We start from the raw sequence: 26,272 nt of genomic DNA, 5'->3' as shown, positions 1-26,272 counted from the left end.
CATATACTTAATTCAATAGGTTGATGAGGTTTCTACGTTCAGAATGGCCTATACCATACGTCAGGTACTTTTTGTGATAGTGTTGTGTTGTTAATCTGTAAGATGTCGTAACCAAGGACACACACAAGGGTTGGCAGCGCTGTTTTTTGTTTTTCTAATCACGTATGATCTCCTGTGGCCGTTCAGTCTGTAACCCAGCTTGTTACATAGCAGATGTTCTCGTGTTGTATTCCAATTGGCTTTCTTTTACAAGGCAAGAGGAAGGGCCTTACGTACATTGAAAGCCGAGTAAATTATTTAAGGCTGAAATCCCAACAGATAGTGTGGTAGAATTGTTGTCCACGAAACAGCAATAGACTTGTGATTCATTGTGCATTGATTTGATTCTTATGATATTAATTTATGAAGCCTCATTGAAAGGTGTCTTTCCTGTGAGAGGGATAGAGAAGAAATTCTCCGTGATTAAACGTAGCGTATGTTTTGGTTTCAGTTGTCAGCTTGTGTTATTACTCTGCTCATGATCATATTGATGGAGTTTCATGTTTTTCTACCATCATTTCACTTGTAACAATTCTTATTGACTTCATCATTTGTAGCCATATCATCTCATGCACTCCTGCCTGTTAAATATATACATGATTATATGAGCTTAAAGTATAAATTTACTGAGTGTTGATATTTCTGGACTTGAAATGCCTGTGATGCACGCATATGAAACTTTTAATGTGTTTTAGTACAGAATACTCTAACTTCCAGTGATATCATGTATCTCTTTTTGTTTCTAAAGGGATAATGAAATATAAATTAGGTACTTCTATTTTTCATGCATATGGAATAAATTCCTGTTATGGAAGTGTTTGGGTTGCAAGTTTAAATGTTTGATCTCTGATGACGTGTAATTTTGTGTTGTAGGTGAGTCGGAGATCGAACGTGTTAGACAAGATGCCGCCCAAGGGGGGCAAAGGCGGGAGCAGGGGTTCCGAGGGGAGGGGCGGAGGTGGAGGATCGGTGGGGGACGGAGGGGGCTCGTATGGCGGAGGAGTGATTGAAGCTGCCGTTTGGGTGAGCATTCCTAATTACCTAACGTTATCCTGTATTGGCAGTTAAAAAAAAATCACTCATTTTAGATTGGCTCATACAGCCAAGGCTTAGTGTCCTAAAAGTGTTGATTGCTAACGAGTTCAGGTAAATGTCAATGCAACAAAAGACTGATATAAAGTTTATTATGCCTCACCATTAAAATGTAACATTCACATATCACAGTACATAATACCTCTTCAGTTAAATTGCAAAGAATGGTTCAATTGAAAACAAGTTTCATAAGATCATAAGTTTCATGAGAATGGTGCTGAAGTTCAATCCCAAAACTTGAAAAGCATAAGTTTAAAAAGACATGAGTGTAAGCTTTGAACTGTGATTATCATTATTTATTTGATGGACTTCAATGGATGTGTTTTATCCATTTATGTTCTCTGCAAAAGTCATTCATAACAAAAAAAAGTTAATAGTATTTGCTTTTAGTCTTACATTCATGTGTTGAATTCTCCTTAAAAGACATTACGGAGTGACTCTCCATCAGACAATGGGAGTGCCAATTTGTGCATTGAGAAGTAGTCTGTCCTGCCTCTCTATGAAAGGATCTATCCTGCTAAACAAGCTTAGGACTTGTTGCCAAATATCTGATTGACGAGGCAAAGACTCACTGGTAGGGGGGATTACGTTGGCAGTGTTGATGACTCTCCCTCGGCGTTTATTTAATGGAGAAAGTGTTGCACATTCTTTGAGAAGGGCATGGTGATCCACAATACATGTTCATCAAAGATCCATTAAAGTTAGCGGCTGCTCAGGAAAATCTCATGACTGAAGCAAGACATATTGCTATCAACCACGTGCCATCCTCCAAAAACATACTTGGCACGTATTGGATCAAAAGAGACAAAAAAGGTCAACACTGTAAAGCACTTGGTGGTGAAACAAGTGAAGTGGATGGTGCAGAAAATGAGGTCACACCTTTCTTTCTGAAATTACATTGTCACTTAAATCCGGGACCACTGAAAGGATGCAGCAAATTTTCACGTTTGCAAAAACTTACTAAGAAATATGTATGTATGTATGTAATCCGGGTACCACTGTTTCGTTAGGAAGGCTTTTTAGTACCTTTAACATAATTGTTGCCAAGAAATGAATATTTAGAATATGTTCAACTGTTGCTCTTTCTGAACAAAAAATTGTGAAGTGAAATCTGAACTATGACTATATGCACTTACTCATAAGATTCCAAAAGAACCTCATAAGTCTCATTCCCTATTATTTATCAGGAAATTATTCTGCAAATTACATGTTTATTTTAATTGTTAGTCAATGAGAGAAGTTATTTCATAATAAAGCAACAATAAAAAATTTCTGAGTGGCATGTGCTACAAAACTTCAGAGATCGGTTATTAAATCTAATTAATTTCTAATTGTACTCACTGACTTTTCTTGCACATCTCCAAGTGTGGCCGATATACTTATAACTGATTAATTGGTAATTAACATTTACTGTATCTGGCATTATACTAAATTTATTTCCTTTAAGTAAAGTATTAAAAACACTGTCGTTTTAGTGCTTTATGGCATCTTATACCAAATTGTATTACTCTGATTGTATTAGTGGTTAATTGTTATCAGTGGCAGGGAATTGTAGTGGTGAACTAAAAACCAAATGAAAGAACCAGGAACTGATTGATGGAAGTGAGAACCAGAACGGGGAAAATGTGGAACAGTCCCATCCGTAGTAATAAGCTTATTAATGAAATTATTCATTATTCTCTTAATATATCACCCACAAAATCTTCTTGATTTTAATTTCATTCAATAATACGATTAGTTGAAGTTTTCTGATATTTTTGTGAAACATGTATTGCCGAGTGCAAATGAACTGATGATGAATATTTTTACCTGCAATAGGAGAAAGCCATGGACGACATGAAGGAGGAAATTCGGAAGCTAAAGGCGATGATAGTGAAGCACGAGAATAGGATACGAGCGCTGGAAGCGCGGCCCGTGGCCAATGTCATGGGATTGGAGGACGAGGGAGACGGGCTCGGGATGGGAAGGCCTCCCGGCCTGCAGCCACCCAGCATTGGGATCAGCCCGTCTGTGTCGCCCACCCCCGCATCTGTGAACCACGGCAGTCCGAGCGCAAGTCCGCACCTCAAAACGGCCGACGACGAACACGGAAGTCATGAGGAAAACGAGTGAATGACATTTTACCCAGCCCAATGAAATGGTAGTCCATTTTTTTTTAAACTGGCCATGAATAACTGGTGGATCTCGGACAAATTGCAAGATGCGAGAACGGGGAGGAAATCTGAAATGTGATTAGCTTTGCTGTTGGCAGGCTTTATTTTTTAAAGAATTAAGTTTGTTATGCATGGATAAAATGCCGTCTGTAACACCTCATGAAAATTCATCGCAATTTTCTTGAGAAACTGTAGTATTTTTTTTTAGTGTGTTGAGATTGTTAGGTATAAGTGCTGAATTGAACCACGGTGGGTGGCGGCTCTTGCTCTGAAACGAGTGGAAATGGCCAGTTGCGAGTTTGAGTGTTTTGTTGCGTGCATTGTGATAATGGCTTACTAACTGGTCTTACTTAATTGCTAGAGTTACAATACTTTAACCACACAAATTGGCTTAAAGTAAGTTCAGTAACTTGAGAAGTGATTTTGTCTTCATCATTTTAAATGTTGTGGCAAACAATCTGAGGTTAAATAGTATTTTGTCCAAGAGTAAGCTTGAGGTTTTCAGCCAGCAATATGTGTTAATCACCTGTAATTTGATGACTGACAATTATTTGCTTGATTTTATCTCTAGTTATCCAGACAATCTCTGCCACCAAACGGCAAAAAAATGTGTTGTTGTGCTTTCGTGCTCAATTTGTTGGCCCTGATTCAAATTACCATTATTGCGTAGGTGCTAAGTATTAAATAAGTCGACTATAATTTGCTCAGGACTGTGTTGGAATGGCAATTTAATGTGCAACTACTACAACGTCAGAATTCTTCAGTTTTCTTCTTTTTTTTTTTAATTTCTTAAGGAATATTCCTACCTTAGTGGAATGAGAAAAAAAAATCTTTGGTCCATGGGTTATTCTCTTCCTCCATTATGGAATGAACTTGCATTTGAGTGCAATATTTCCAATTAGTAAGGAAGTACTCTCAATGATCCATTGAATTTTTAGCATCAAAGGCATTTAGCGACTTATTGTGATCCATCTTCTAATTGAAGGCTTTAATGAGGATAAACTGGAAAGATAATTAGATCAACCAAAATTTGGAAGTGTTTCCTGGAGCTAACATTTTACACACGTTTCAGTTTCTGTTTGGCAACGTCTACTGGTGTAGATAGCACAATACATAGCTCCGTGGGAAACATTATTACTCACCTCAGCCATGTGATAAAACCTTCATATGTATCTCAAAGTCATCAGATTCTGTGAGGGTACTACTCAGCTTGTTATGTCAAATAAAAATTGATATTAATCTCGTTAATGCTTAAGCATATACTGCTGCAACTCATGTTCAATTGTTGACGTGATGTTTAAAAATGGAAGAGAATTCTACGGGTGTTATGCTGTTGGTGAAGGCACTGGAAAGTTTGAGAAGGAGGTGTCTATTTTTATAGAGGACAGGAATTAAAATGTCACAATTGTTTGGCACAAGAGGGGACAAATTACTTGAAAACTGGTGCTCAGTGTATTTTTACTTGTGTAGTATGTGTGAGGCTGCATTGCAGTGGTTAATAATGTTATACAAGTTGTGTATTTTTAACGCGTTTTTCTCCCATTCGTAACTTCCTTTCCTTACCTCCAGATGGTGCAAATTTTCAAATAGCAACTCATGCGAACTAATTGTTTTGTATTCATTTGATTGTTGGATATCGGACAAAAATGTTTCTTCCAAGGGATAAGTGCAAAGTCTAACTGTGTTAATGTTTATGGTTTTTGTAAATCTTGAATACTAGTCGCCAAAAAAAGTGGAATAGAAATACCTGAAGTGCGTTTTATTATCTTCAGACTGTAGCCAAAAAAGATAAGCTTATGCAGCTGTGTTTTTACATACTTAAAGATGTTGGCTGCTTGCGTCAAATAAGCCACCCCGAGTTACAATTCTGCAGCATTAGAGCTATTTTATTTTTCCTCTGGTCTGTTGCAATGCTGTCACCATTTATATATTTGTATATTATGTAAAAATGTTTATTTTCTTGTAATTTATGTTATGAATCTGGTCATAATGTTAGCAAACCATGACGCTTTAACCCACCTCTAATCGTTTACTTTTCTGTCAAATTTGACAGAAATTGCCATGAGTTTCACTACAATGCACATGTTCCTTTTTCTTAGGTTTTTTTTATTTCAAAAGAAAAAGGTTGTTATAATAAATTTTGAATGAAATGTTTGTAATTCTAACGTTACTTCCTAAAGAATTGTTGATAGATACTAACTGTTAATGTTTTTATTGATTTTTGTTTTTACCTAGCTCTTCAAGCTAGGTATTCATTTTAAGAATGAGTCATATTTTAATGAGCAGTTTACGCATATGTTACAGCGATTAATGTTGAGTCCCATTAATGAAACCAAGAATGTCAGTACAAATTGTTAATGGCAAGGTGTTGTGTGAAGGTGCCTTGAATATTAATAGCAGTCAAACTAATATTAATGGGCATTATTTTCAAGTTATGAATCTGGTAAAATAAAATTTGCCACATATGTTATCACTTGATAAGCAATGACTGCGATGATACTTTAATAAATTGCTGTATATTTTCCTTGTAAATTTCAAGAATAAATTTCTTCCAAAACCTTTGGGAACTTTTCATACATGAATATTTTATTTCCTCTTCATTAAACCTCAAGGTCATAATGTATTTTTTCCGGAAGTTAAAGAGTAGTGGAGAGGAGATGGAGTGATTACCGTACCTGGCCACAGCAGTGTAGAATTTTCCAGAGAAAATATGACTGCTCAGTAAGCCTTTGCCACCTTTCAGGAGGGGCTGATCAAAACGCTCAGTTAGGAAGGTGAGGACTTGCCAAATGGTCGTAGGCAGGCATCTCCATCCAGGAGATCACACACAGGCACCAGCTCAGGTGAGTAAGGAGAAACGGGGTATACTTTTAACCTGACCGAGGCCTTCTGCAACAAGGGCGGTGATTCACAAATTTTGGAAAGCCTAAGGTGGTGAAAAGCTCATTACGAGCAAAAACTGGGATCTTGATTCGATCATCTAGCATCAAGAATTCAGTTCATTCATTATGGTGGGATATAAACAGAGCTGTCTGGCCAAGCATCTACTACTGGGAGCAATAAAATCTTTTCTCATAGATTACCAATCTTGGCCATAATGATAGTCCTCTTTCATGGGGATAGTGTGATATTATCTCCCTTGAGTGAAACTTGGCTAAGCACAAACATACCTGATAATATGGTCAAGTTACCAGGCTCCAATCTTTCTTGAAATTGTAGTGCTGCCAAAAGAGAGTGTTGCTCTTTTTGTTGGCTCCAACCTTTCTGTGATTGTCATGCCCTTGGTTCCTTCACCTGCTGCTTAAAGCCTCAATGTCTAGTTGTTGAAGTTTCTATTGCCAAATTACTAGGATGTGTAGTTAACTTCCCAAACAAAAATCGGATTTATTTCCGATTTTGAAAATTATCTCTCGAGATTGCTAACTACCTTCAAGAATTGGGTCACAAAGGAAGACTTTAATTCTGACATTGCAATGAACACCATACCAGTCGCTACCTGACAAATTTTGCATTGAAATGAATCTTTATACTGTACCCTTTGAACCAACTCACCACTAGGCTTAAATCTATGCCTAGTTGAAGATTTTGTCAAGGTTGTAAATTTTTTCTCAACATCCTGTTCCAATTTTGTCCTCCCATGATCTAACCTGTTCGGTTAAAAGTCCTCCCCTCAAAGTTTTCCCCCTGGCCATATGTCTCTCGCAATCTCAGCAAATTTGACATTGCACTATATCTTAGCAATCTCTCTGTTCAAGACTCTTCTCTGGGTCGTATACACCTGCAGGTGGAGTCATTGAGTTCTAAGCTTCTACACTGTGTAAATATGGGCGTGGGTGTCAAAATGAATCTGCTTTCCTAAACCACATCCTTCATCGTAGATCATCACAAAGGAAATATAAGACCCTATCAAGGAGAGGAAAAAACTTAAATGAATGTACATTGATTCACACAAAAGATTCTTTGCTTGACAAAGAATAAATTTAGAGTACTTAGCAATAAATTAATGTCATTCACGAGTGAGAACCATTTTCAGAATGCCAAAATTGTGATTACAATTATAATCACGAATAGATGTACTTAAAGTGTCATTGGGTATCCTACAAGAAACTGCAATCTGTACCCTTTAGTTCATTACATTCATAAATGACCTCAGCTCCCGAATTAGCAGTATAGAATGTTTATTTGATGATGATGCAATCATCTATCGCAAAATCAATTATCACACTTGAAATTCTTTCACCCGATTTAAACTGCGTTCATGTGTGGAGCCAAAAGGGGAACTCAATCTGTGCAAATGCACGGTGGCACATTTTGTGGTCAGGTCATCCAACTATCCCTATACATATGTTGTGGATGGCGTCAACATAAAGGCATCAGATCATGGTGTTTTTCATTGATGTTGTAATGGGAATGGGGTGTGTGTTGGCAATGCTGACACATATATGGCAGTGTACTGTATCCAGTTTGTGAAATAAAGACAGAGAACCTTAAAGAGCATGTATTTGTTTGCCCACCTAAAATTGTGAAGTAATACTGGTAAACGAGCGTGGAGACAACAGTTTCGGCGACAAGTTGGAAACAGTCCTTCCCTTTGGGTTGGTAAGAAGTTATAATTCTGAAAGTGGATTAAAAAAAAAACCTTAGCAAAATGAGTGAAACAGGAGACGATGGAGCGGCGGGAGGATCTTTCAATGTGGCATTGGGATCGCTCAAACCAATTGACCCTTTAAAATACACAGCAACGGAATGGCTGGAGCGATTTGACGTTTACGCCAATTTATGCGATGTGATGGGCGACCACAAAAGAGCTTTATCACTTACGTAATTTTTGGGGGAGGCTCAGAAGGTGTTGCATCAGGCGTGCTTGTCAGTGAAATTCATGGACAAAGACACTTCAAAATTCTATCATTGTCTCGTCGAAGAAAAATAATGAGCCTGCCACACGGAAGAGGACGTATCACCGCAAGTTATTCAGCTGTGCCCAAGCCACGGATGAAAGGGTGATCGAGTTTGCAAATGTGTTGAGAGAATTAGGCTGTTATTGTGGAGGAACACCTAGAGACTGTGTTGGTTGATGCCTTTTGCCATGGAGTAAGAAATGATGTGTGAAAGGCAAAGCTAGACCAGCAAGAGGACTTGGAAACGCTAGCGGAGGCTATGAGCATCGGTGTATTAATAGAGAGCATGGAGGTGGCGAAGGAGCAGTGGACGACGTCTACTGTCTGCAAAGTGTACGCGCCCAGAGGCTGAGGCCGTGGTTTTCAATCATCATTTTGGGGCCGTGAAGCAGGTGCTGCCATCTATCAGAAAAGGAAAGGCTCGAGTGTGGGATCTAGCCGTCGGCCAACCAGAAGTCATATCAAAGGCGGAAGAAGAGCAGGAAGCAGAGTTAGGAACAGCCCTACAGCCGTTTTTGCCTGAATCATCTGTCCAGAGGATGTGAGCATTAGAATGAGATGTGTCATGTGTCTCGGCAGATAGGTCATTTAAGTTATGCATGTAATAATAGAGCAACATTTTCGGAAGAGGAGGAACAACAAAATGAGGATGAGCAAGAGGTGGAGGACTTGACTAACAAGGAGACTTTGCCTAACTGATGTCAAGAAAGAAGATGAGACCCTTTTTATTTGAAAGTAGACACTTAGGTAGGAATACTGCTGAAGGGTTTTGTCCAAATACGCCCGGGTTTGAGAGAAAAAAGCATTTAAAATTTTAAAAATATGGTCACGTTCAATTTAATTTAAAAATTTCGCCCATTGTTTAAAGGTCGATTTGGCCCAGTGGTACCGTATCGCGCTTACGTTTCGAAAGGTTCGAGGTTCGGAATGAGTAATTTTTTTTCCAGTCTGCCACTTTCTCCATTTTTTGTACTTTGTTCCATCTTCTTCAGATTTGTTGATTTCAGACGTTACACGTTTTTTTTACTAGACTGCTTTTTTAGAATAAGCCTTAAAATGACATTTATGTCGCTAGCTTACCTTGCTTCGAATTATTCTTTCCGTTGCCGAGATTCATCCAAATAGGAGTGATATAACTCTGATGCTGACGTCGTAGTAAAGGGAACTCGTTTCCGAAGCAGAAGATTTTAAACATACCGACTTCGAAGAGTTTCCCAGGTTCCTACTTTGAGTAGAGTTTTACCTGTCTACCTCTATGATCAATTTTGAGTACTCCAAGTGCTAAACGTTGTTCTTCTTACATTTATTGCTGTCAATTAGTCTATTTTTAACTTGGCAATTGTTAGAAATGTTTTATATGCTAAATTTTCAGAATGAAGTGAGAATCATTACTCTTTATAGCTCTCGCCGTCGAATGGACCCCGACTATTGTTTGGCGGGCGGCAGGTAGGATTTTGAAAAGAAATTTTGTCCTTTACACTTGGATAGTTGAAGGGCTGAACGAATAGGACAAAGTTTTTTTAATACTTAATAAACTGGATAGGAGGTTGAAGTTCTGTAATTTTTTTTCGGAACGTATTAAGTGTCCAAAAAGTCATTTTTGACCACCCTGTCAACCATTATCCCCTATTCCTTCTTCCCTAACCGATCGCTAGGCGAGGTATGCTCCCCCTAACTCACCCTCCCCTCAATATCAATCTCCTTCTTTCTGCGTATTTAGCGGGCAATAGCTTTCAAACAAACTGTATAAACTGGGGTAGGAGTTGTTGGCACATATGAACTTTTTATTAGCTGGATTATACTACTAGGCTAACTTAAAATTGGTTCATGGCCCGCAACGCTTGAAGTCGACGTCCATACGATCGTATCATTTTTAGATTGGTTTGTCGGTTCATCCCTTCCCTTTTCTTTTTCCATGGCCTACCTAGACTCCCACTTTCTGCTACTTCCTTGTGCTTTTCTCTGCAGCACGATATCATTCAGTTTTCCCTTCCTTTCATGAGACCATAAGGTATAACCCCGCGAGGAATTGTTGCCGTACACAGGACCATTTATTTTAGGAAATACCTCAGTAATGTAGGGCACCAGAATAAAATAATTGAATATTACTGATGTAGGCAGTGCCTTCTCCAATTTTTCCTTTTTTATTTATTAATTTCCCCTTTACATGAACTCGGATGATATGCGTCAAAAAAACAAGAAAAGTGTTATGTATGCACATTGTTGTAGAATAAAGGCGATTGGTGAGTTCGCTCATGCCTCCCCTCCTTTCCCTTCTTCTCCCGATCGTTCGCGGTAGTCTACCTCGCGCCCTTCCCGTGGCATGGCGGACACCACCGTTGACAAATAACTCGTGTGTTTCATTCATGGTTTCAGTATTGAACTACAAAAGAGATTCCCTAACGAGGTGAGGCGTAGAATATAACAATTGGCGACGAGTAATGGAGAGCGTGTGCAAATGACTGTGACATTGAACTTTATAGTGAGTTACGCGTAGTAAGGTACGCGCGTCATCAAAGATATCCAAAATGGCACATGGCGTTATAGGCTCTTTAGGCCCATTTGAGGGAGCAGATGAATCTTGGGAATCTTACATCGAAAGATTTAACTTATTCGTTGAATGTAATGACATTAAGGAGGAAAAGAAAGTCAGTACTCTTTTGACGGTCTTGGGTGTGAAAACGTACAATTTGTTAAAAGACCTATGTACACCCGAAAAGCCAAGTTCTAAGTCTTTTGAGGCAATAGTGAAAGTGTTACAGGAGCATTTAAGCCCTAAACCATCGTTCATAGTTGAACGATATAAGTTTAGTCAACGTAATCAACACGATTATGAAACGGTGGCTGAGTACTTAGTACAACTAAAAAAACTGTCTACTCATTGTGAATTCGGTAATAGGCTTTCTGACTATCTGCGAGATCGTCTGGTTAGTGGATTACGTAACGAGGCTATCAGGAAACGTCTGTTAGGGGAACTGGAGCTGACGTTCGAGAAAGCGGTGCAGTTGGCTACTTCACTGGAGGCTGCGGACCGGGACTCATCTACCCTGACCTACCATCATACGGCCGGCCAGGCAACATCATCTAGACTTCAGGCATTAACTCCAAGGCGTCCTCAGCATTTCCCGAAGCAGTCGGGGGGGCAGGAACGTCCTTTCCGCCGTGAGGAGGGAATCGGAAGTGAAAAAGTGAATTGTTTTTGCTGTGGTAAAAGTGGTCACACGACTAATGTTTGTAAGTTCAGAAGTTACAGTTGTCATTACTGTGGTAAGAAAGGCCATTTGGAGAAGGCTTGTATTTGTAAGAAGCAGTCTATTAATTCGCCATCAAACTTTGTATGTTATGAGAAACCCAAGGCTGAATGTTCAAAGCATGTACAAAATAAGGGTACTAAATTTGCCAAAGATCGCCAACATTATGTTGAGGAGGACAAAACTGATATGAAGGACGATGATGATTTTGACTTGAGTGGCGTGTTTAACTTGCAAAATGTTAAAATGTCCATCAATCAAGTACGAGTCAAACCCATTCATGTTAATTTAAAGGTAGAAGGTCAAACCTTGATGTTTGAAGTGGACAGTGGAGCTTGTGTCTCAGTAATATCTCAGAAATGTTATGAGTTATATTTCAATCATATTACCTTGCAGCCTACTGATTTGCTTTTGAGTTCATATACTAATGAGAAAATCAAACCAATTGGTAAACTATCTGTTAATGTGGAACATAATAATCTGCAAAAAACTCTTGATCTTTTTGTGCTCAAAACAGGTGCAAATCCTTTAATGGGTCGTGACTGGATCAAGGCATTTCATGTTACCATCAGCATTCCAATGATGGTGAACCAGGTGGAAGATGACGAGACAAGTAAGCTTAAGATCAGTTCCCAAAAGATAGTAACGAGTTTGTTTAATGAATTTCCTGCTGTTTTCACAGACAAACTGGGATGTTACAAGGGTGAACCAGTTAAGCTAAACTTAAAACCTAATATTGTGCCAAAGTTTTTCAAACCCCGGCCAATCCCTTTTTCGTTGAGGCAAAAGGTAGAAAAAGAACTGGATAGGTTAGTTGAAGATAAAATCTTGACTCCCATAGAAAGCAGTGAATTTGGGACGCCTATTGTTCCTATCTTAAAGAAGAATGGTCACTCAGGCAAAAAAATCTGTGCTGTGATTGCACTAAATCTGCACTGTAACTGGACTAAACTATGCGTTTAGCACAGTCACAGCACACTCTTCTGTACTAGACTGTACTATGGCAGCTAGAATTTGAGAAGAACTCTACTGTAACAGTGCTGGATCACTGTGCTTGAACTGTGCTAGAGCTCAGACTGCACTGTGACTGGGCTGGGTAACATGACTGGAACTGTACTATAGCTCAAACTGGACTGTGACAGGGCTAGAAAACATGACTGGAAGTGTACTGTGGCAAAAAGTGGACTGTGACTGGGCTGGGTAACTGGACTGGAACTGTACTATAGCTCAAACTGGACTGTGACAGGGCTAGAAAACATGACTGGAAGTGTACTGTGGCAAAAAGTGGACTGTGACTGGGCTGGGTAACTGGACTGGAACTGTACTATAGCTCAAACTGGACTGTGACAGGGCTAGAAAACATGACTGGAAGTGTACTGTGGCTAAAAGTGGACTGTTACTGGGCTGGGTAACTGGACTGGAACTGTACTATGGCTCAAACTGCACTCTGACAGGGCTGGACTTAAACTAGTCATCATAGATTTAGTGGAGTGAGGACGGGGGTCCACAGCAGGACAAGTGTCTATGTGCCGCTCCCGTATAACCTCAGTTTTAGTGGCTAAATCATTGATTAACTGACGCTGATTATGTCAGTAACGTCCGTAAATGTTCCCGCTGCCGCCTACTGTGAAAATATTCAAGATCCAACCAATTTTGGCTTTTTTGTGGCGTTTTTAGTGTTTGCCTCAATCTAGCCGCTGCCGAGAAATTTCAAAGTCCCACCAATCTTAGGGGGTGGCTTTGCCTACCTTGTGATTCTATGTGCTTCTAGTGCCATTTATTCTACTGCTCCTGTGAAAGTTTCGTATCCCTACGTGCATTTTTCTTTCAATTACAAGTGTCTTAAGTTTTCAGTTATACCGAGTTGGTTTTTGTGTTATAATTCCCTGTGTAATTGAAAATCCGTCCTGATTGAGGTTAATCAGTGTTTCGGAGTTACTTTTCCTTTATATTTCACCCCTTCAGTGACATTCTATGCCTTATTTTTGGTTATTTTTGAAGTTTTGTGTTTCACGCTTGAACATGTGACGATTTGTCGATCGTGTTCCAATAATACGTTATTATTTCTTATCAGTGCATTTCCAAGTGTTTATATCCAGTGTAGAATATCAATATTGTCTAATTATACTATTCTGTGTGCCTTTTATCTCGAAAAGTGAAAATCTGGGGTTATTTTTTGATGTTTTTCGTAGTGAAGGCGATCGTCCTTTGTTTTTGTCGACTGGTGTCTCCTTATAACCTCCCTTTAGAACCCAAAAATTGTGTTCCGGATCGGATTGTCAAGGTCCTGGTGTTATTCCGAACGTTCTGTGTTTATTAGGAGGCCGACAAATCATTTTTCAAATTTTAGTGATTTTTGAGTTGAACTTGCTGCTGTGGACCTCCGTCCTCACTACTCAGAACCCGCGAATCGACTCCCGTCCGACCCCGTTGCTGGTGACTTGTTTTTGCTCACCATAGCGTACCAGATTGAAGGACACTACCTCACTCCACGCACGACAGTGCACTGCCCATACAGCACAAGCAGTGCGAAACCCGTGTAAAATCGTGATAAAACACGGGTAAAAACTCGTGTATATCCCGTTTCTACTCGTGTAGGACTGGTGTAATTGCGGTGTATTTCCGGTACTATGTCCGCTATTTCTGGCGTATACACGAGTATTATCCGTATATTATTCCTCAGGTCCCACGTAGTACCACGATTCCCGAGGGCGACGCCACCGTCGCAACATTGAGTTACTTTCAAATATGGCCGCTAGTTGGCAGTACTATCGCTGCAGCCAAATCGATTGGTCGATTATATCGAGCTATCCATTAGGTCGCTCTTGGCGATGTATATCGACTCATCGATAGGTCGCTCTTGACAATTACTCGAACCTGAACGATTAGGATGAAAAAATAAACATTGCTATTCCACAGATCAAAAAATTAAACTTTGCAATTACACTCATTTCTGTGGAATTACAAAGTTTAATTTTTTATCTGTGGAATAACAAAGTTCAATTTTTTATCTGTGGAATAACAAAGTTCAATTTTTTCATCCAAAATGTAAATTCCATGAAGTATCTTTAGGGTGAACTTTATAACCTAATAATATATTCTGTTGAAAGAAAAAGTTTAATTTTTCACCCAAAAAGATTGTTAAATTCAATGAACTATCACCAGAAACCACCTATGACCCCGAATGCATAAAAAGCGGAAGCTTGTAGTTTACCAGTGAGTACATTTAAAGTGGTGCATTTCGAAGGCTGTACCACAATGTTTTTTCATTGAAAGAAGTTCCTTCAGCATTCCTGTAAACAAACGTGACAAGGTGATCTTCTCAAAATGCACCATTCAATGTGATCTGGTGTTTAATACAACGAAAGCAAGTAGTAGAATTCACAATCAATGCAACCCCCTAAACTTACAATTAGAAGTCAACTAAAATTATCCTGGATTTATAAGTTCCTATAGATCTAGACCCTATAGACACTTACTTCCCCCGAACTATTAAATTAAAATCCCAATTGGTTGATTTTGCTCCCCAGGGGGCAAACAATGCATACTTACCCAACTCCCCTTGGTTGCCACTGGCGTCTGACATCTCATGGATGAGGAATGCTTACCAATCCTAAGCATGAGGACTTACACAGAAAAACTCACCCATTAATGATGGTGATCACTGAAGAAGCCCACCTAATGCTAGGTGACTTATTTCAACCAAGTAAACGGGAAAACCTTTCAAATGCAGAATAAAAATTTAATGACACTTCAATTTAAGAAAACATTTATTTGGGCACTATTAGGTGAATGGCAGAATACAAAACAAAGTATACAAAAAACAGAATAAACAAAGCATACATGAGACTTCATTCGTATCCCCAGCAATCAAGAGACTTAAAATCCCTAGTGAATTACAGTCGGTCTGTGAAACTTCATTGTGGAATGAACCACTCACTATCAAATACTCAGTAGCATCTACAATCACAAAAAGGGCTTCATTAATAGGAAAAATCATACTCGTGATCCCATACCATCAAATACAGAAAGAACAATCAAAAGAATTTAACTTTTATGTAAACACGAGAACCATACTATCACCTGCAGAGACAAAGGAAACAGTTTGGTTATATAAGAGTGAAAAGAGTGCCATGACAATGTCAGCAATTCAATGAAGATAATGATTGTGAATCTTTAATATATGTACTAGAGACAAACGAAACAAGAGCTCAACAATTGTTACTTCCCACTGACAGGTAGAAAAAAAACATGATTTTATCAAATAGTGCAAACATTCCACATAGTTTTATCAATATTAACCCTTCATCATTACGGTTATTTGGCCTCCTTAAGATATAAAAGATTACTAACCCAGAGAGACTAAATCTACTAATGCTCTGATAACAGATAGGCAAATGAAGAACTCTCCGCAGATTGGCTCAAAAATTTCATGGATAAAAAAAATCAACTATGAAAGTTCATGTGTAATTGATTATGGACAACCATAGAAGTCAAATCTCTCTTGATAGCTATGAATTCCATAGAGGTAATCATGTTCATGTTGTCTTTATACCCCCGCATAATCACAGCCTTTGGATTTTTTTATGATTCTCTCAAGAAAGTGTTTAATTTACAGTGGGACAGGCCCTTATGGATTAATGACCTCCAGAAGATTTCAGGAAACGACATAACTTTGACCCAGAAAAAACTTTCATCCTTGTTGCGACATTCATGAAGCGTATATTAAGATCCCAACAATGCAAAATGGTGTTTCAGGATTCAGTGTAGCAGAAATCTTTCCCTTTATACCGGAAGAGTTCAATGACGTGGACTTCATATTTGAAAAAGCTATTCAAACACAAATCATCATTGACCCAGAGAATGTTGACGAATCAATGAATGACGAAACTGATCACGAACACTATGATGCTGTCAATGAGCAGCCAGCAAACCTTAATAAGACATGTGTTGAAACTTCGAATCTTTATGGGTATAACCCAAAGGATATTGCTTAAAAAAATTGAATCCAAGAAAACAGCCAGCTTAAATTTATCAGAGCTGTACGAAAATCCTGTTGGTGGTACTTCACGACCTAATTCGACACCCAAGTCAGTCCCGGAACCTACTCAAGCCCATCTCATTTCAAAGAAACCGTTGAATTGACATATCCTCTGCAAAAACCACACAGTGACTGAAAATAAAATCTAAGAATGGACAGAAAGCAACACTCAATAATTAGGACTCCTACTCCTATGAAATTGGTATCAAAGTGAGTATAGAGAAATAAATGCACGTAAACAAAATTGTAATTAATTTTCAAGTACTTCAATGAAAAATGTAACTAAATATGTAAAAAATCATAAATTTAAATATGTCTTAAGGAGTCAAAATTGTTCTGGTCTACCATACCATGCTAACATGATTTTATCTTCTTACTAGCACTCATCAATGCCGAATCATTCCTGAAAAAAATTAAAATCATTATTATTGTTGAAGTAGCAAAGCTATCAATCACTTCATCTATGTGCTAATACCTCTTAATGCAGAAGCAATACTTATAGCATATGAACTATCTTTTTCACATACAATGACGAATGACATTGCAAAGCCTACAACTAGTAAGCGTTCCAACAAAGATGCCATGATGAACGCAACAAAAATTTAGAAAATATGGAACCTGGTGCAAACTGGCCTAACAAACAATTTTATACTACCATATTTAGGCATCATGTGAAACTAAGTGCCAACATTTTTCCCTCCCTGAGATATAACTTTTGAATAAGTATTTGGTACCTGTATTCCACATCACGCCACAGAGTATGGTCTATACCCTTTTCACCAGACTCCTTCCTACCGCCAGCTTTGAATGTTTATCCTCCTCCATCAAACGACCATAACCAATGTTTCCTATGGAGCTTCCTAGATTTATAAATGCAAAGGACACATTAAAACATTTTTATGATTGTATGGTCTCAAAATTATTTCTTTACACCATGCACCATGTCATGCCATCACTTAGATAAATATTCACAAGAGAAAACGAGACACAGTGATATATATAAGAAATGGTATTTTAGTATCTCAGTATAGTTTTTATTAAAAATATGAGGAGCACGTCTAGTACCACACCAATTAAAAAAGTACAGTCATTTGCAGCATGGCTGATGTCTCTCCCTACATATAATATTGAAATATAACCAACTCTTAAATATATATGAACTGAAATATGTCCTAATCATCAGGAAACAATCCTCTTGCCGTGAACTTTCTATCTTTAACAGAGCAGAAGACTCTAGAGTATGCCGTGACCTTTGCTGGCTCTTGAGTGAGCATGCCTCTGAAAATACTTTTTCATTATACCAGCCTCAGTCTTGCCTCCAATCGTATTCATAGTATTCTCATGTGGATGAGACTAAGTTACAAGTAGTGAGTCCATCTCCACCCACCCTTCTCTAAAATGAGTACACTTGAGTGTTGAATTAATTTGATGATATTTTTACTAAATCTATACTCAAGAAAAAGATAAATGGAAAAAAGTGTATATTGACAGAGGGCAACATTTTGATATACCACACAGTTGCATTATTTTATTTATATTTCTTAGAACTTGAGGAAGAAGAATGAGAAAGATCAAATTTATTACAACATAAATTGCACTGTTTTGGTGTAGTTGGATGGCAGGTAATAATGGACACAAAAATGGGGCGAAATATTTGTATTGATGTTTGGAACTATAAAAGTTATAAAATAAAACAAATCAGTGAATTTGATCTCATCCAACAATATGCCATTTAAGTTGAACATTCCAATTTGTCTTCTACGATTTGAGGGAGATTGCAAATTCAATTAATGCACATATATATATAGCATCCTGGGTCTTTGTGCAGTATTTTCTCAATATTGTAATCAAGTAATTTACGATACTTATTTTGGATCCATTCAATGTGTGTATGAAAATGTGGGTTAAAATTCATAAAACCATACTCCAAGACAACTTACCAAGATAACAGAGCAGTGAAATGCAAATGAAGACCATGAAGTAGACTGATTAAGATTATTAATGAGCCATTTACATCCCTCCAATACACAGGCATCATATTACTCTGGTGAAATTCAATAAACGCGAAAATTATTCTAGACTATGAAGGCAAGGAAAGAGCAAATTTGAGATTTTAAAATTTTCCGAATTTAAAACATTTAGAGCGTAAGGGATGGTAAAAAAATGCTGGCACGAGATTGTAAATAATAAAATAATTAACACCTTTCTATCAGGATTATTTTCGAGTGTTACTACGAAATTAACGAAATATAATTAGCTTATATTATAACATATATCACCGTAACAAAGTATAAATACAGCAACGAAAAAAGCTTTCATTTTTTAACCATTCACGAGCATACTAACCGCGACGTTAAAGCATCGTGGCAATATGCTACACACTAGCACTCATATACTTGATTCTCCGAAATATCAATTGAAAAATCCGGACCAAATAGCCCAATAAAATCACCAATTTACGCCCAAAAATATAACACAAATAAATCTCCCGGCAAACATATGAATTGCGTCGAATAACGGCTCTATTTGTGGTAATTAAACCACACGGATGAGCAATGATGAATTAAGAGCCAACAAAAACTCAGTGGATGAAACAGTAGAATAATATATATTTTCGCAATGGCTAAGAAAAGGGAAGGCTGACAATGAACCTTCGGCCATTTTCATGACGCCACGACCTCAGGGAAAGCAACACATTTGTAAAGTTAACTACGAATGACAAATAAATGTGAATCGAAATCAAAGCAAATTGAAACCATAGAATCAGCCAAGAACCTTAACATAGTTGCTTAAAGGGTACTTGGAATTTTGACGCTCTAAGATTTATGAAAAATATACCTATCACCGGACGAAGATAGCGTCGAAGTAGAACCGAAGACGAATACCGCCGAATCCCAGCTGTATTTGAAGTATTTATATCACACAGATGAGAAATGATAAATTAAGATCCAATAAAAATACCAAGGATAACAGAATAGAATATGAATAATAGAACTACATATGCGCTATTACCTAATGGCGTCCTTCGGCCATTTTCATGACATCACGAACCTCATGGTAAAGGTCACATTTATAAGATTACGTATGGCAAACAAATGTAAGTCGCATAAAAATTGATAACTCACCTCTTTATAAAAGCAGCAAGGAGCAGTAGACGGCAGAGGTTGCAATATTAGCGCGTTGTGGTACCTGAGGTTTTATCGTTGCATCTTGCGTCCTTGGTCCTTGTCCTTGTGTTTATCCAGCGACACGGAGCGCCACACACGGTGCTAACAAGAACTCATAGTCCAACATGTCTGCTACCATCAGCATCACGAAATATCAGAAATATCACGAAAAACATTATCTTCTTTTATTGTAAAAAGAATTATTCGCCAATATTAAATACGCTCATCAATTTACATCTGAAACAATATTTATCAAGGTGGCAATTTTTGAAAGGACGATCCAGTCATTTGACCAAGTCACGGACGTAGGTATTTAAATAAATATATTTTTAAAATTATACATTTGCCTATCTGGAAGTACGCAAGCAATTTAAAAAACATAAAAATTATGGCAGGAATAGATTTCATACCGAAAGTATAGCAAAATGTGCGTTTAAATGCAGAATACTTCTATACACGGGTTTTATTATGAAAATATCCGAGTTTTATTTTTACACCGCATTTACACCAAAAAAACACGTGTAAATAATTTCCCGGTGCTGTCTGGGTGGTGAGCTAAAGACGGTGTAGGCAGGTGAGAGACACTGCAGGCCCTTAAGCCAACAGAGGATGATACGTTAAAGTCCCACTCGGCCACTACGGAAAACCTCCGCGAAATGTAACACCATGAATTTATGTAAAATGAAACACCATGTAAAATTCACCATGTATTATTGAATTTCATTGTAAGATATTACATTTTATATTAAATGATTTTATATCTGAATTGGCTTTCATGTCATTTGTATCCAATATCAAAACAGGGTTTAGATCATTCCCTTTTCCAGCTAGTTTTTTGGGTCTTCTTCAGAGTTTATCCATGGCTTTGGATGAAATTTAGTCAAACTTCCAGTCAGCTTCTTTGTGTTCATTGAAGTGTCAAAGAGGATTCGGTTGGACATAAATATCAGTCTGGCCAAATCTGCATCGCTACTTCAGTGGATCTGATGAAGCCAGCTGGAATGTTGGTGATTTTTCATAGAGCCATGGATAAAACGGAAGAAGACCCAAAGAAATCACTTAGACTGTACTGTGGTGACTGCACTCTGACTGTGCTGAGGCGACTGCACTCTGACCGTGCTATGGCCACTGCACTCTGACTGTGCTGTGGCCACTGCACTCTGACCGTGCTATGGCCACTGCACTCTGACTGTGCTGTGACCACTGCACTCTGACTGTGCTATGGCCACTGCACTCTGACTGTGCTATGGCCACTGCACTCTGACTGTGCTATGGCCACTGCACTCTGACTGTGCTTTGGTAACTGTACTTTACTGTACTATGGCAACTGTGCTGTATTGTTTCAATTAAGTGCAGTCTTAAGTGCATTCCCAGTCCAGATATTAAGTGCAGTTAGAGTATAGCTTTAGCTTATTTAGAGTACAGATTTTTTTGCCTGAGCAGTTAAGAATATGTGGGGATTTTAAGGTTTCCTTGAATCCATACCTGGAAATTGATCGTTTTCCAATCCCTAGAATAGAGGATCTGTTGAACGGTTTACAAAAGGGGGAGTTTTATTCAAAGATTGATTTGTCTCAAGCTTATACCCAGCTTAGACTTGATGAAGCTTCTAAGAAGCTGTGCACTGTTAGCACTCATAAAGGACTATTTGCATTTAATCGCCTGCCCTTTGGTATAGCATCCGCTCCTGGGCTCTTTCAGAGGATAATGGAGCAGTTGCTACAGGGAATACCGGGAGTAGTTTGTTTTTTAGATGATATTCTCATAACTGGGGAAAACCAGAATGATCATTTAACCAAGTTAAGGGAAGTGTTTTCTAGATTAAGTAGCTATGGATTGACAGTAAGCAAAGAGAAATGTCAATTTTTTCAAAAATCAGTAGAATACTTAGGTTATGTACTAAGTAAAGAGGGTCTTCAGACTTCACCCAGCAAAATTGAAGCTATTGTTAAAGCACCTATTCCACAAAATGTTTCCCAACTCAAAGGTTTTTTAGGCCTGGTTAATTACTACTCTAAGTTTGTGCCTAAGCTATCTTCTATTGCAGCACCGTTGTATAATTTGTTAAAAAAGGATGTACCCTTTGTTTGGAGTGTGCCTTGTAAAAGATCTGTTGAGATCATTAAGCAAAAGCTGATATCAGCACCCATCCTAGCTCACTACAATCCAGATCTACCGCTTAAGTTGTACACAGACAGTAGTTTTTATGGTTTAGGAAGTGTATTAACTCAAATTCAAGCTAATGGATGTGAAAAACCTATTGGGTTTGCTTCCAGGACGTTAACCCCAAATGAACTTAATTATTCAGTGATTGATAAGGAAGCAACAGCCATTGTATTTGGTATCAAAAAGTGGAACCAGTACTTGTTTTGTAGGAAATTTACGCTGGTCACTGACCATAAGCCTTTATTATCTATTTTCGGTCCTAAGAGAGGCTTACCAGCCTATGCAGCCAGTAGACTACAGCGTAATGCACTCTTCCTATCAGGTTATGATTTTGACATTGAATATGTCCCCTCTAAAGATAATGGACCAGCTGATGGACTCTCTAGACTACCGTTGAATTTACAGGATTTAAGGCAACCCCCCAAAAATCAAAAGGAGTGGATAGATGTAAATTGTGAGGGAACTTACTTACAGTGTTTGAAGGAGAGTAATATACCCCTTAATTTTAAGGATGTAAGGGTGGAAACTAAAAGGGACCCTGAGTTGAGTAAGATTTTAGGCTATGTTTTGTATGGCTGGCCAAGGAATGTCGATGATGCCTTGAAGGCGTATTTTCAAAGGATTAGTGAGCTCACCATTGAGCAAGATATCTTAATGTGGGGTCACCGGGTCATAATACCCAAATCCTTAAGAAAATTGATTTTAAATGAGCTCCATATTGGCCATTTAGGCATCGTAAAAATGAAAGCATTAGCTCGATCATATTTGTGGTGGCCGGGTATTGATGTTGATATTGAACAACTGGCTAATTCCTGTTTACCGTGTTTATCACAGAGGCAAAACCCAGTGAAAAGTATGTTGCATGTGTGGGAATACCCACAGACACCCTGGCAAAGAGTTCACTTAGACTTTTTAGGGCCATTCAATGCCAAAATGTATCTGGTTATTACGGATGCATATAGCAAGTGGTTGGAAGTAGAAGAAGTTACTTCCACCTCCGCAAAGCAAACCATTTCCAAATTGAGACCCATATTTTCAAGATTTGGTCTTCCGCAGCATTGTGTAACAGACAATGGTCCACCCTTTTCGTCTAGTGAATTTGACCAATTTCTAAAGGAGAATGGAGTGAGACATACGTTCACACCATCCTACCATCCAGCTAGTAATGGGCAAGCTGAAAGCTCAGTAAAAATTGTCAAGAAATACTTAAAATGTATATTATTGGGTAAAGAAAATGCAGAAATGGCATTAAGTCAATTCTTGTTTGCCTATAGGAATTCAGTTCATAGCACTACAAAAGAGACACCTGCTAAACTTATGTTCAATCGTAATTTAAGAACCAGATTAGATTTGATCCGACCCAATTTACAAGAAACAGTTCATAATAGTCAGACGAAGCAAACTCATAATTCAAATGTGCATAACACCCGAGAATTATGCATTGGACAACCGGTACTCTGTAGAGATTATAGAGGCAAAAGTAAATGGATAGATGGTACAATTTCAAAGATATTGAGTCCAGTGTCATATTTAGTCCAACTGGATAACGGCATCATTTGGAAGCGCCATATTAACCAGTTGATTGGCGTCCAATCTTGGTTAGACGGAATTGATGTCAAAAGCCCTGATTTGCCTTTCCAAAATGATGTTGGTACCGTACCAAGTAATGACTTGCCTAAATCACCAATGGGCATGGTACATGGTTCACCACCACAAGAGAACACTTCCATTGTGGAGAAAACATCGGGTGAATCCACTGAAGGGGTGCCCCTAACATCAGCTGATCAGGTGGTTGAACAAGTGCAACTTTCAAAAAGCCCAATACGTCGCTATCCAGCTAGAGAGAGAAAGCCAATCTCTCGGTTGAACTTGTAAGAGTGTGTCTGTGAAATTATTATTAGTTATTTTCTCTGTGGTTTATTGTGAAATCGTATTTTCTTTCTCCTATCTGAATGTGATTGATGTGCTGATTGTATAATCATAGATATGTATTATGTTACAATTTTTTTTTTTTGTTATGGAAGTCAAAAATTAGGGGAAGGAATGTGTTATGTATGCACATTGTTGTAGAATAAAGGCGATTGGTGAGTTCGCTCATGCCTCCCCTCCTTTCCCTTCTTCTCCCCTCTTCTCCCGATCGTTCGCAGTAGTCTACCTCGCGCCCTTCCCGTGGCATGGCGGACACCACCGTTGACAAATAACTCGTGTGTTTCATTCATGGTTTCAGTATTGAACTACAAAAGAGATTCCCTAACGAGGTGAGGCGTAGAATATAACAAAAAGCACCATGAACATTTAATAAAACTGCTACCTGAGCATTCGCACTTGCGTTTTTTTACGTCTTCAGGGAAACATATTTCCCGTAAGTTCTTGAAAACACTTCTATTTTCTACTAACTTTGACGCATACCAAGCATACCTAAGCATATTATTGAATGCTGGCGAGGACAATTGATAATGAACAATGGAATGAATTTTTATTCCATCCTCACGTGAGGAAATCTCCCTTTGCCCTTGAAGAAGGAAGGTGCAGTTCTGGATTCGTGCAATAGACTGTTTTATCTGTCTGTAAAAATATACATCGCACGGCTGGCATACGTTTGTGCACTTCGGTGGTATAATTTTTATGCTGCATAACGGTTCTCCTTCCTCGTCGATAAATAGTTCATTGTAAATGGCAGCATTAGTTTGGCCCCCCCAGGAATCGATAAGCAATAAAAATTTATTGTTTTTAACATATGGCTGGAGAACATTTTTTAAAAACTTAATATACAACGCAGTTGTAAGTTTTCCAGATATGGAACACACAACAGAAACGTTTCCAAATTCATTCTCCATTTTCTTCACACTTTCACACACTCGCGGACCAAAATCACCTCCAGGTTCCTGCATGCACAAAAAAACTTTAGGAAGCAGCTTTCCTGAAGCAGTAATAGCGTACTGCGCTGTATATGAGTGTGTCATTTTCCTCACGCTCCCAAGAGCCACCTTAACAATTTTGTCTCCTTTGTTAAATAGCGTCCTCTTCATATCAACCCTGTACGCACACCCGGTCTGATCTGTGTTTATTACGAAATCCTTATTATAATTGGAAATCAGTCTTCTTGCTTGCTTCTGAAACTTGATTGCTGATTGCAGGATTTCTTCGATTGAAGCATGCTCCCTTGTAGACACGTATTTCGTTATTTTGCGTTGTACAATTCGGTGTCTCTTCTTAAAAGATGCCACCCATGAAGCACTCGCAGAGAATTCAAACTCTTGCGATATGTGCTGAAACGACGCGGAAATGGCCCATTCCTGTAAATTCCGGGTCATCACCGGCTCATTCATGTTTCTGGCTTCCACAAAGCGATCGTATACCCATCTGTCGATCATTTCCAGCTTGTCGCGTTTCGTTCCCCCTGATTTTATATCTTTCTCCCATATGGCTAGCATTCCCTTATGTTTTAAATGCACCGAACCTAGGGTTTGAAGGGTGGCAAGGCTCCATTTAGGATGTTCCATAGCCATATTCACAACTTTCACTTCAACATCTAATGGGATGTGCTGGTGAGTCGACCTTTTGGGGCTGGGTTCATACTCGCTGTGGTCCGTCAGCGATGAGTCATCACTGGACCTTTCTTCGCCTAAAATTCCTGTTACATCATCCGGCACAAGGAGATTGTCAGATTCACCGGCACTAAACAGCTCCTCTACTTCTTCAAACTTGAACTCATTCAAAATATCCAAAAAACTCCCAACAACTTCATCTCCGATTAGTTTGGAGCATCGCGTGACATAAGCGTTTTTAGGGTCGTTAATAGCCTGCATCCCACGCAAAGTGTCTGTAATGTGATAAAATATTTGCATTCAATAATAAATACTATTAAAAATAATGGACCACGAATAGGTTTTGCTACAAATAGCATTATTTACATCATTATTATTATGCCTACCTTCAAAATGTCGAACAGCTCCCGTTAAATCATCTTTGCTAAAAGCATGTTTTGACGTTGAATAGCAATCGTCTACGGCACTGCCACAAGAAGGCCCAGGGATTGGATATGGTTCCATTGTATACACAGGTAAAATACTTATTTTGCACGGTATACTAAATTATGAAGCCCTTATTCCAAACTTCTGCCTTCAGATGTCAACTGATGAAAGTTTAGGCTCAAACTAATGCCAAAGATAGGAAAATACGAACAATATCCTTTCAAAAAAGGATACGTAAATTGAATAATTCAATAAAAAAATTAAGACGGAACTTCCTCGCGGGGTTATACCTTATGGTCTCATGAAAGGAAGGGAAAACTGAATGATATCGTGCTGCAGAGAAAAGCACAAGGAAGTAGCAGAAAGTGGGAGTCTAGGTAGGCCATGGAAAAAGAAAAGGGAAGGGATGAACCGACAAACCAATCTAAAAATGATACGATCGTATGGACGTCGACTTCAAGCGTTGCGGGCCATGAACCAATTTTAAGTTA

The 26,272-nt window shown here is 38.5% G+C and overlaps 2 protein-coding genes and 1 long non-coding RNA gene across 5 annotated transcripts in view; 2 read left to right on the top strand and 1 right to left on the bottom strand.

Annotated features, from left to right (window-relative positions):
* Positions 1-5,860, top strand: part of LOC124156598 (coronin-6) — an 86,223-nt gene extending 80,363 nt beyond the window's left edge. The window contains exons 9-10 of the mRNA XM_046531238.1: positions 913-1,062; positions 2,950-5,860. Of these exons, the coding sequence (XP_046387194.1) occupies positions 913-1,062; positions 2,950-3,243 (444 nt within the window). The 3' untranslated portion in view covers positions 3,244-5,860. The remainder of the gene's footprint in view (positions 1-912; positions 1,063-2,949) is intronic.
* Positions 5,861-10,710: 4,850 nt separating this feature from the next.
* Positions 10,711-24,085, top strand: LOC124155289. Its single transcript, XM_046529007.1, has 2 exons — positions 10,711-12,046; positions 24,035-24,085. The coding sequence occupies exons 1-2, from the start codon at positions 10,711-10,713 to the stop codon at positions 24,067-24,069; spliced, it is 1,371 nt and encodes a 456-aa protein (XP_046384963.1). The 3' UTR covers positions 24,070-24,085.
* On the bottom strand, positions 15,186-19,928 carry LOC124156597. 3 transcript variants are annotated; one of them, XR_006864355.1, is made up of 4 exons: positions 19,487-19,593; positions 19,313-19,372; positions 17,209-17,334; positions 15,186-16,877 (listed from the first exon to the last, which is right to left on the bottom strand). It is a non-coding gene; the product is annotated as an uncharacterized LOC124156597 (long non-coding RNA). The 3 variants fall into 3 exon arrangements; XR_006864353.1 differs by lacking the exons at positions 19,313-19,372; positions 19,487-19,593 and adding an exon at positions 19,600-19,928; XR_006864354.1 differs by having other exon boundaries at positions 19,313-19,593.
* Positions 24,086-26,272: the final 2,187 nt, after the last annotated feature.

Source organism: Ischnura elegans, chromosome 3 (genome assembly GCF_921293095.1).
Source record: "Ischnura elegans chromosome 3, ioIscEleg1.1, whole genome shotgun sequence".
In the NCBI taxonomy this organism is placed as follows: Eukaryota; Metazoa; Arthropoda; class Insecta; order Odonata; family Coenagrionidae; genus Ischnura; species Ischnura elegans.
The sequence above is the reverse complement of the archived record's forward strand: the minus strand, read 5'-3'. Positions and strand labels throughout refer to the sequence as shown.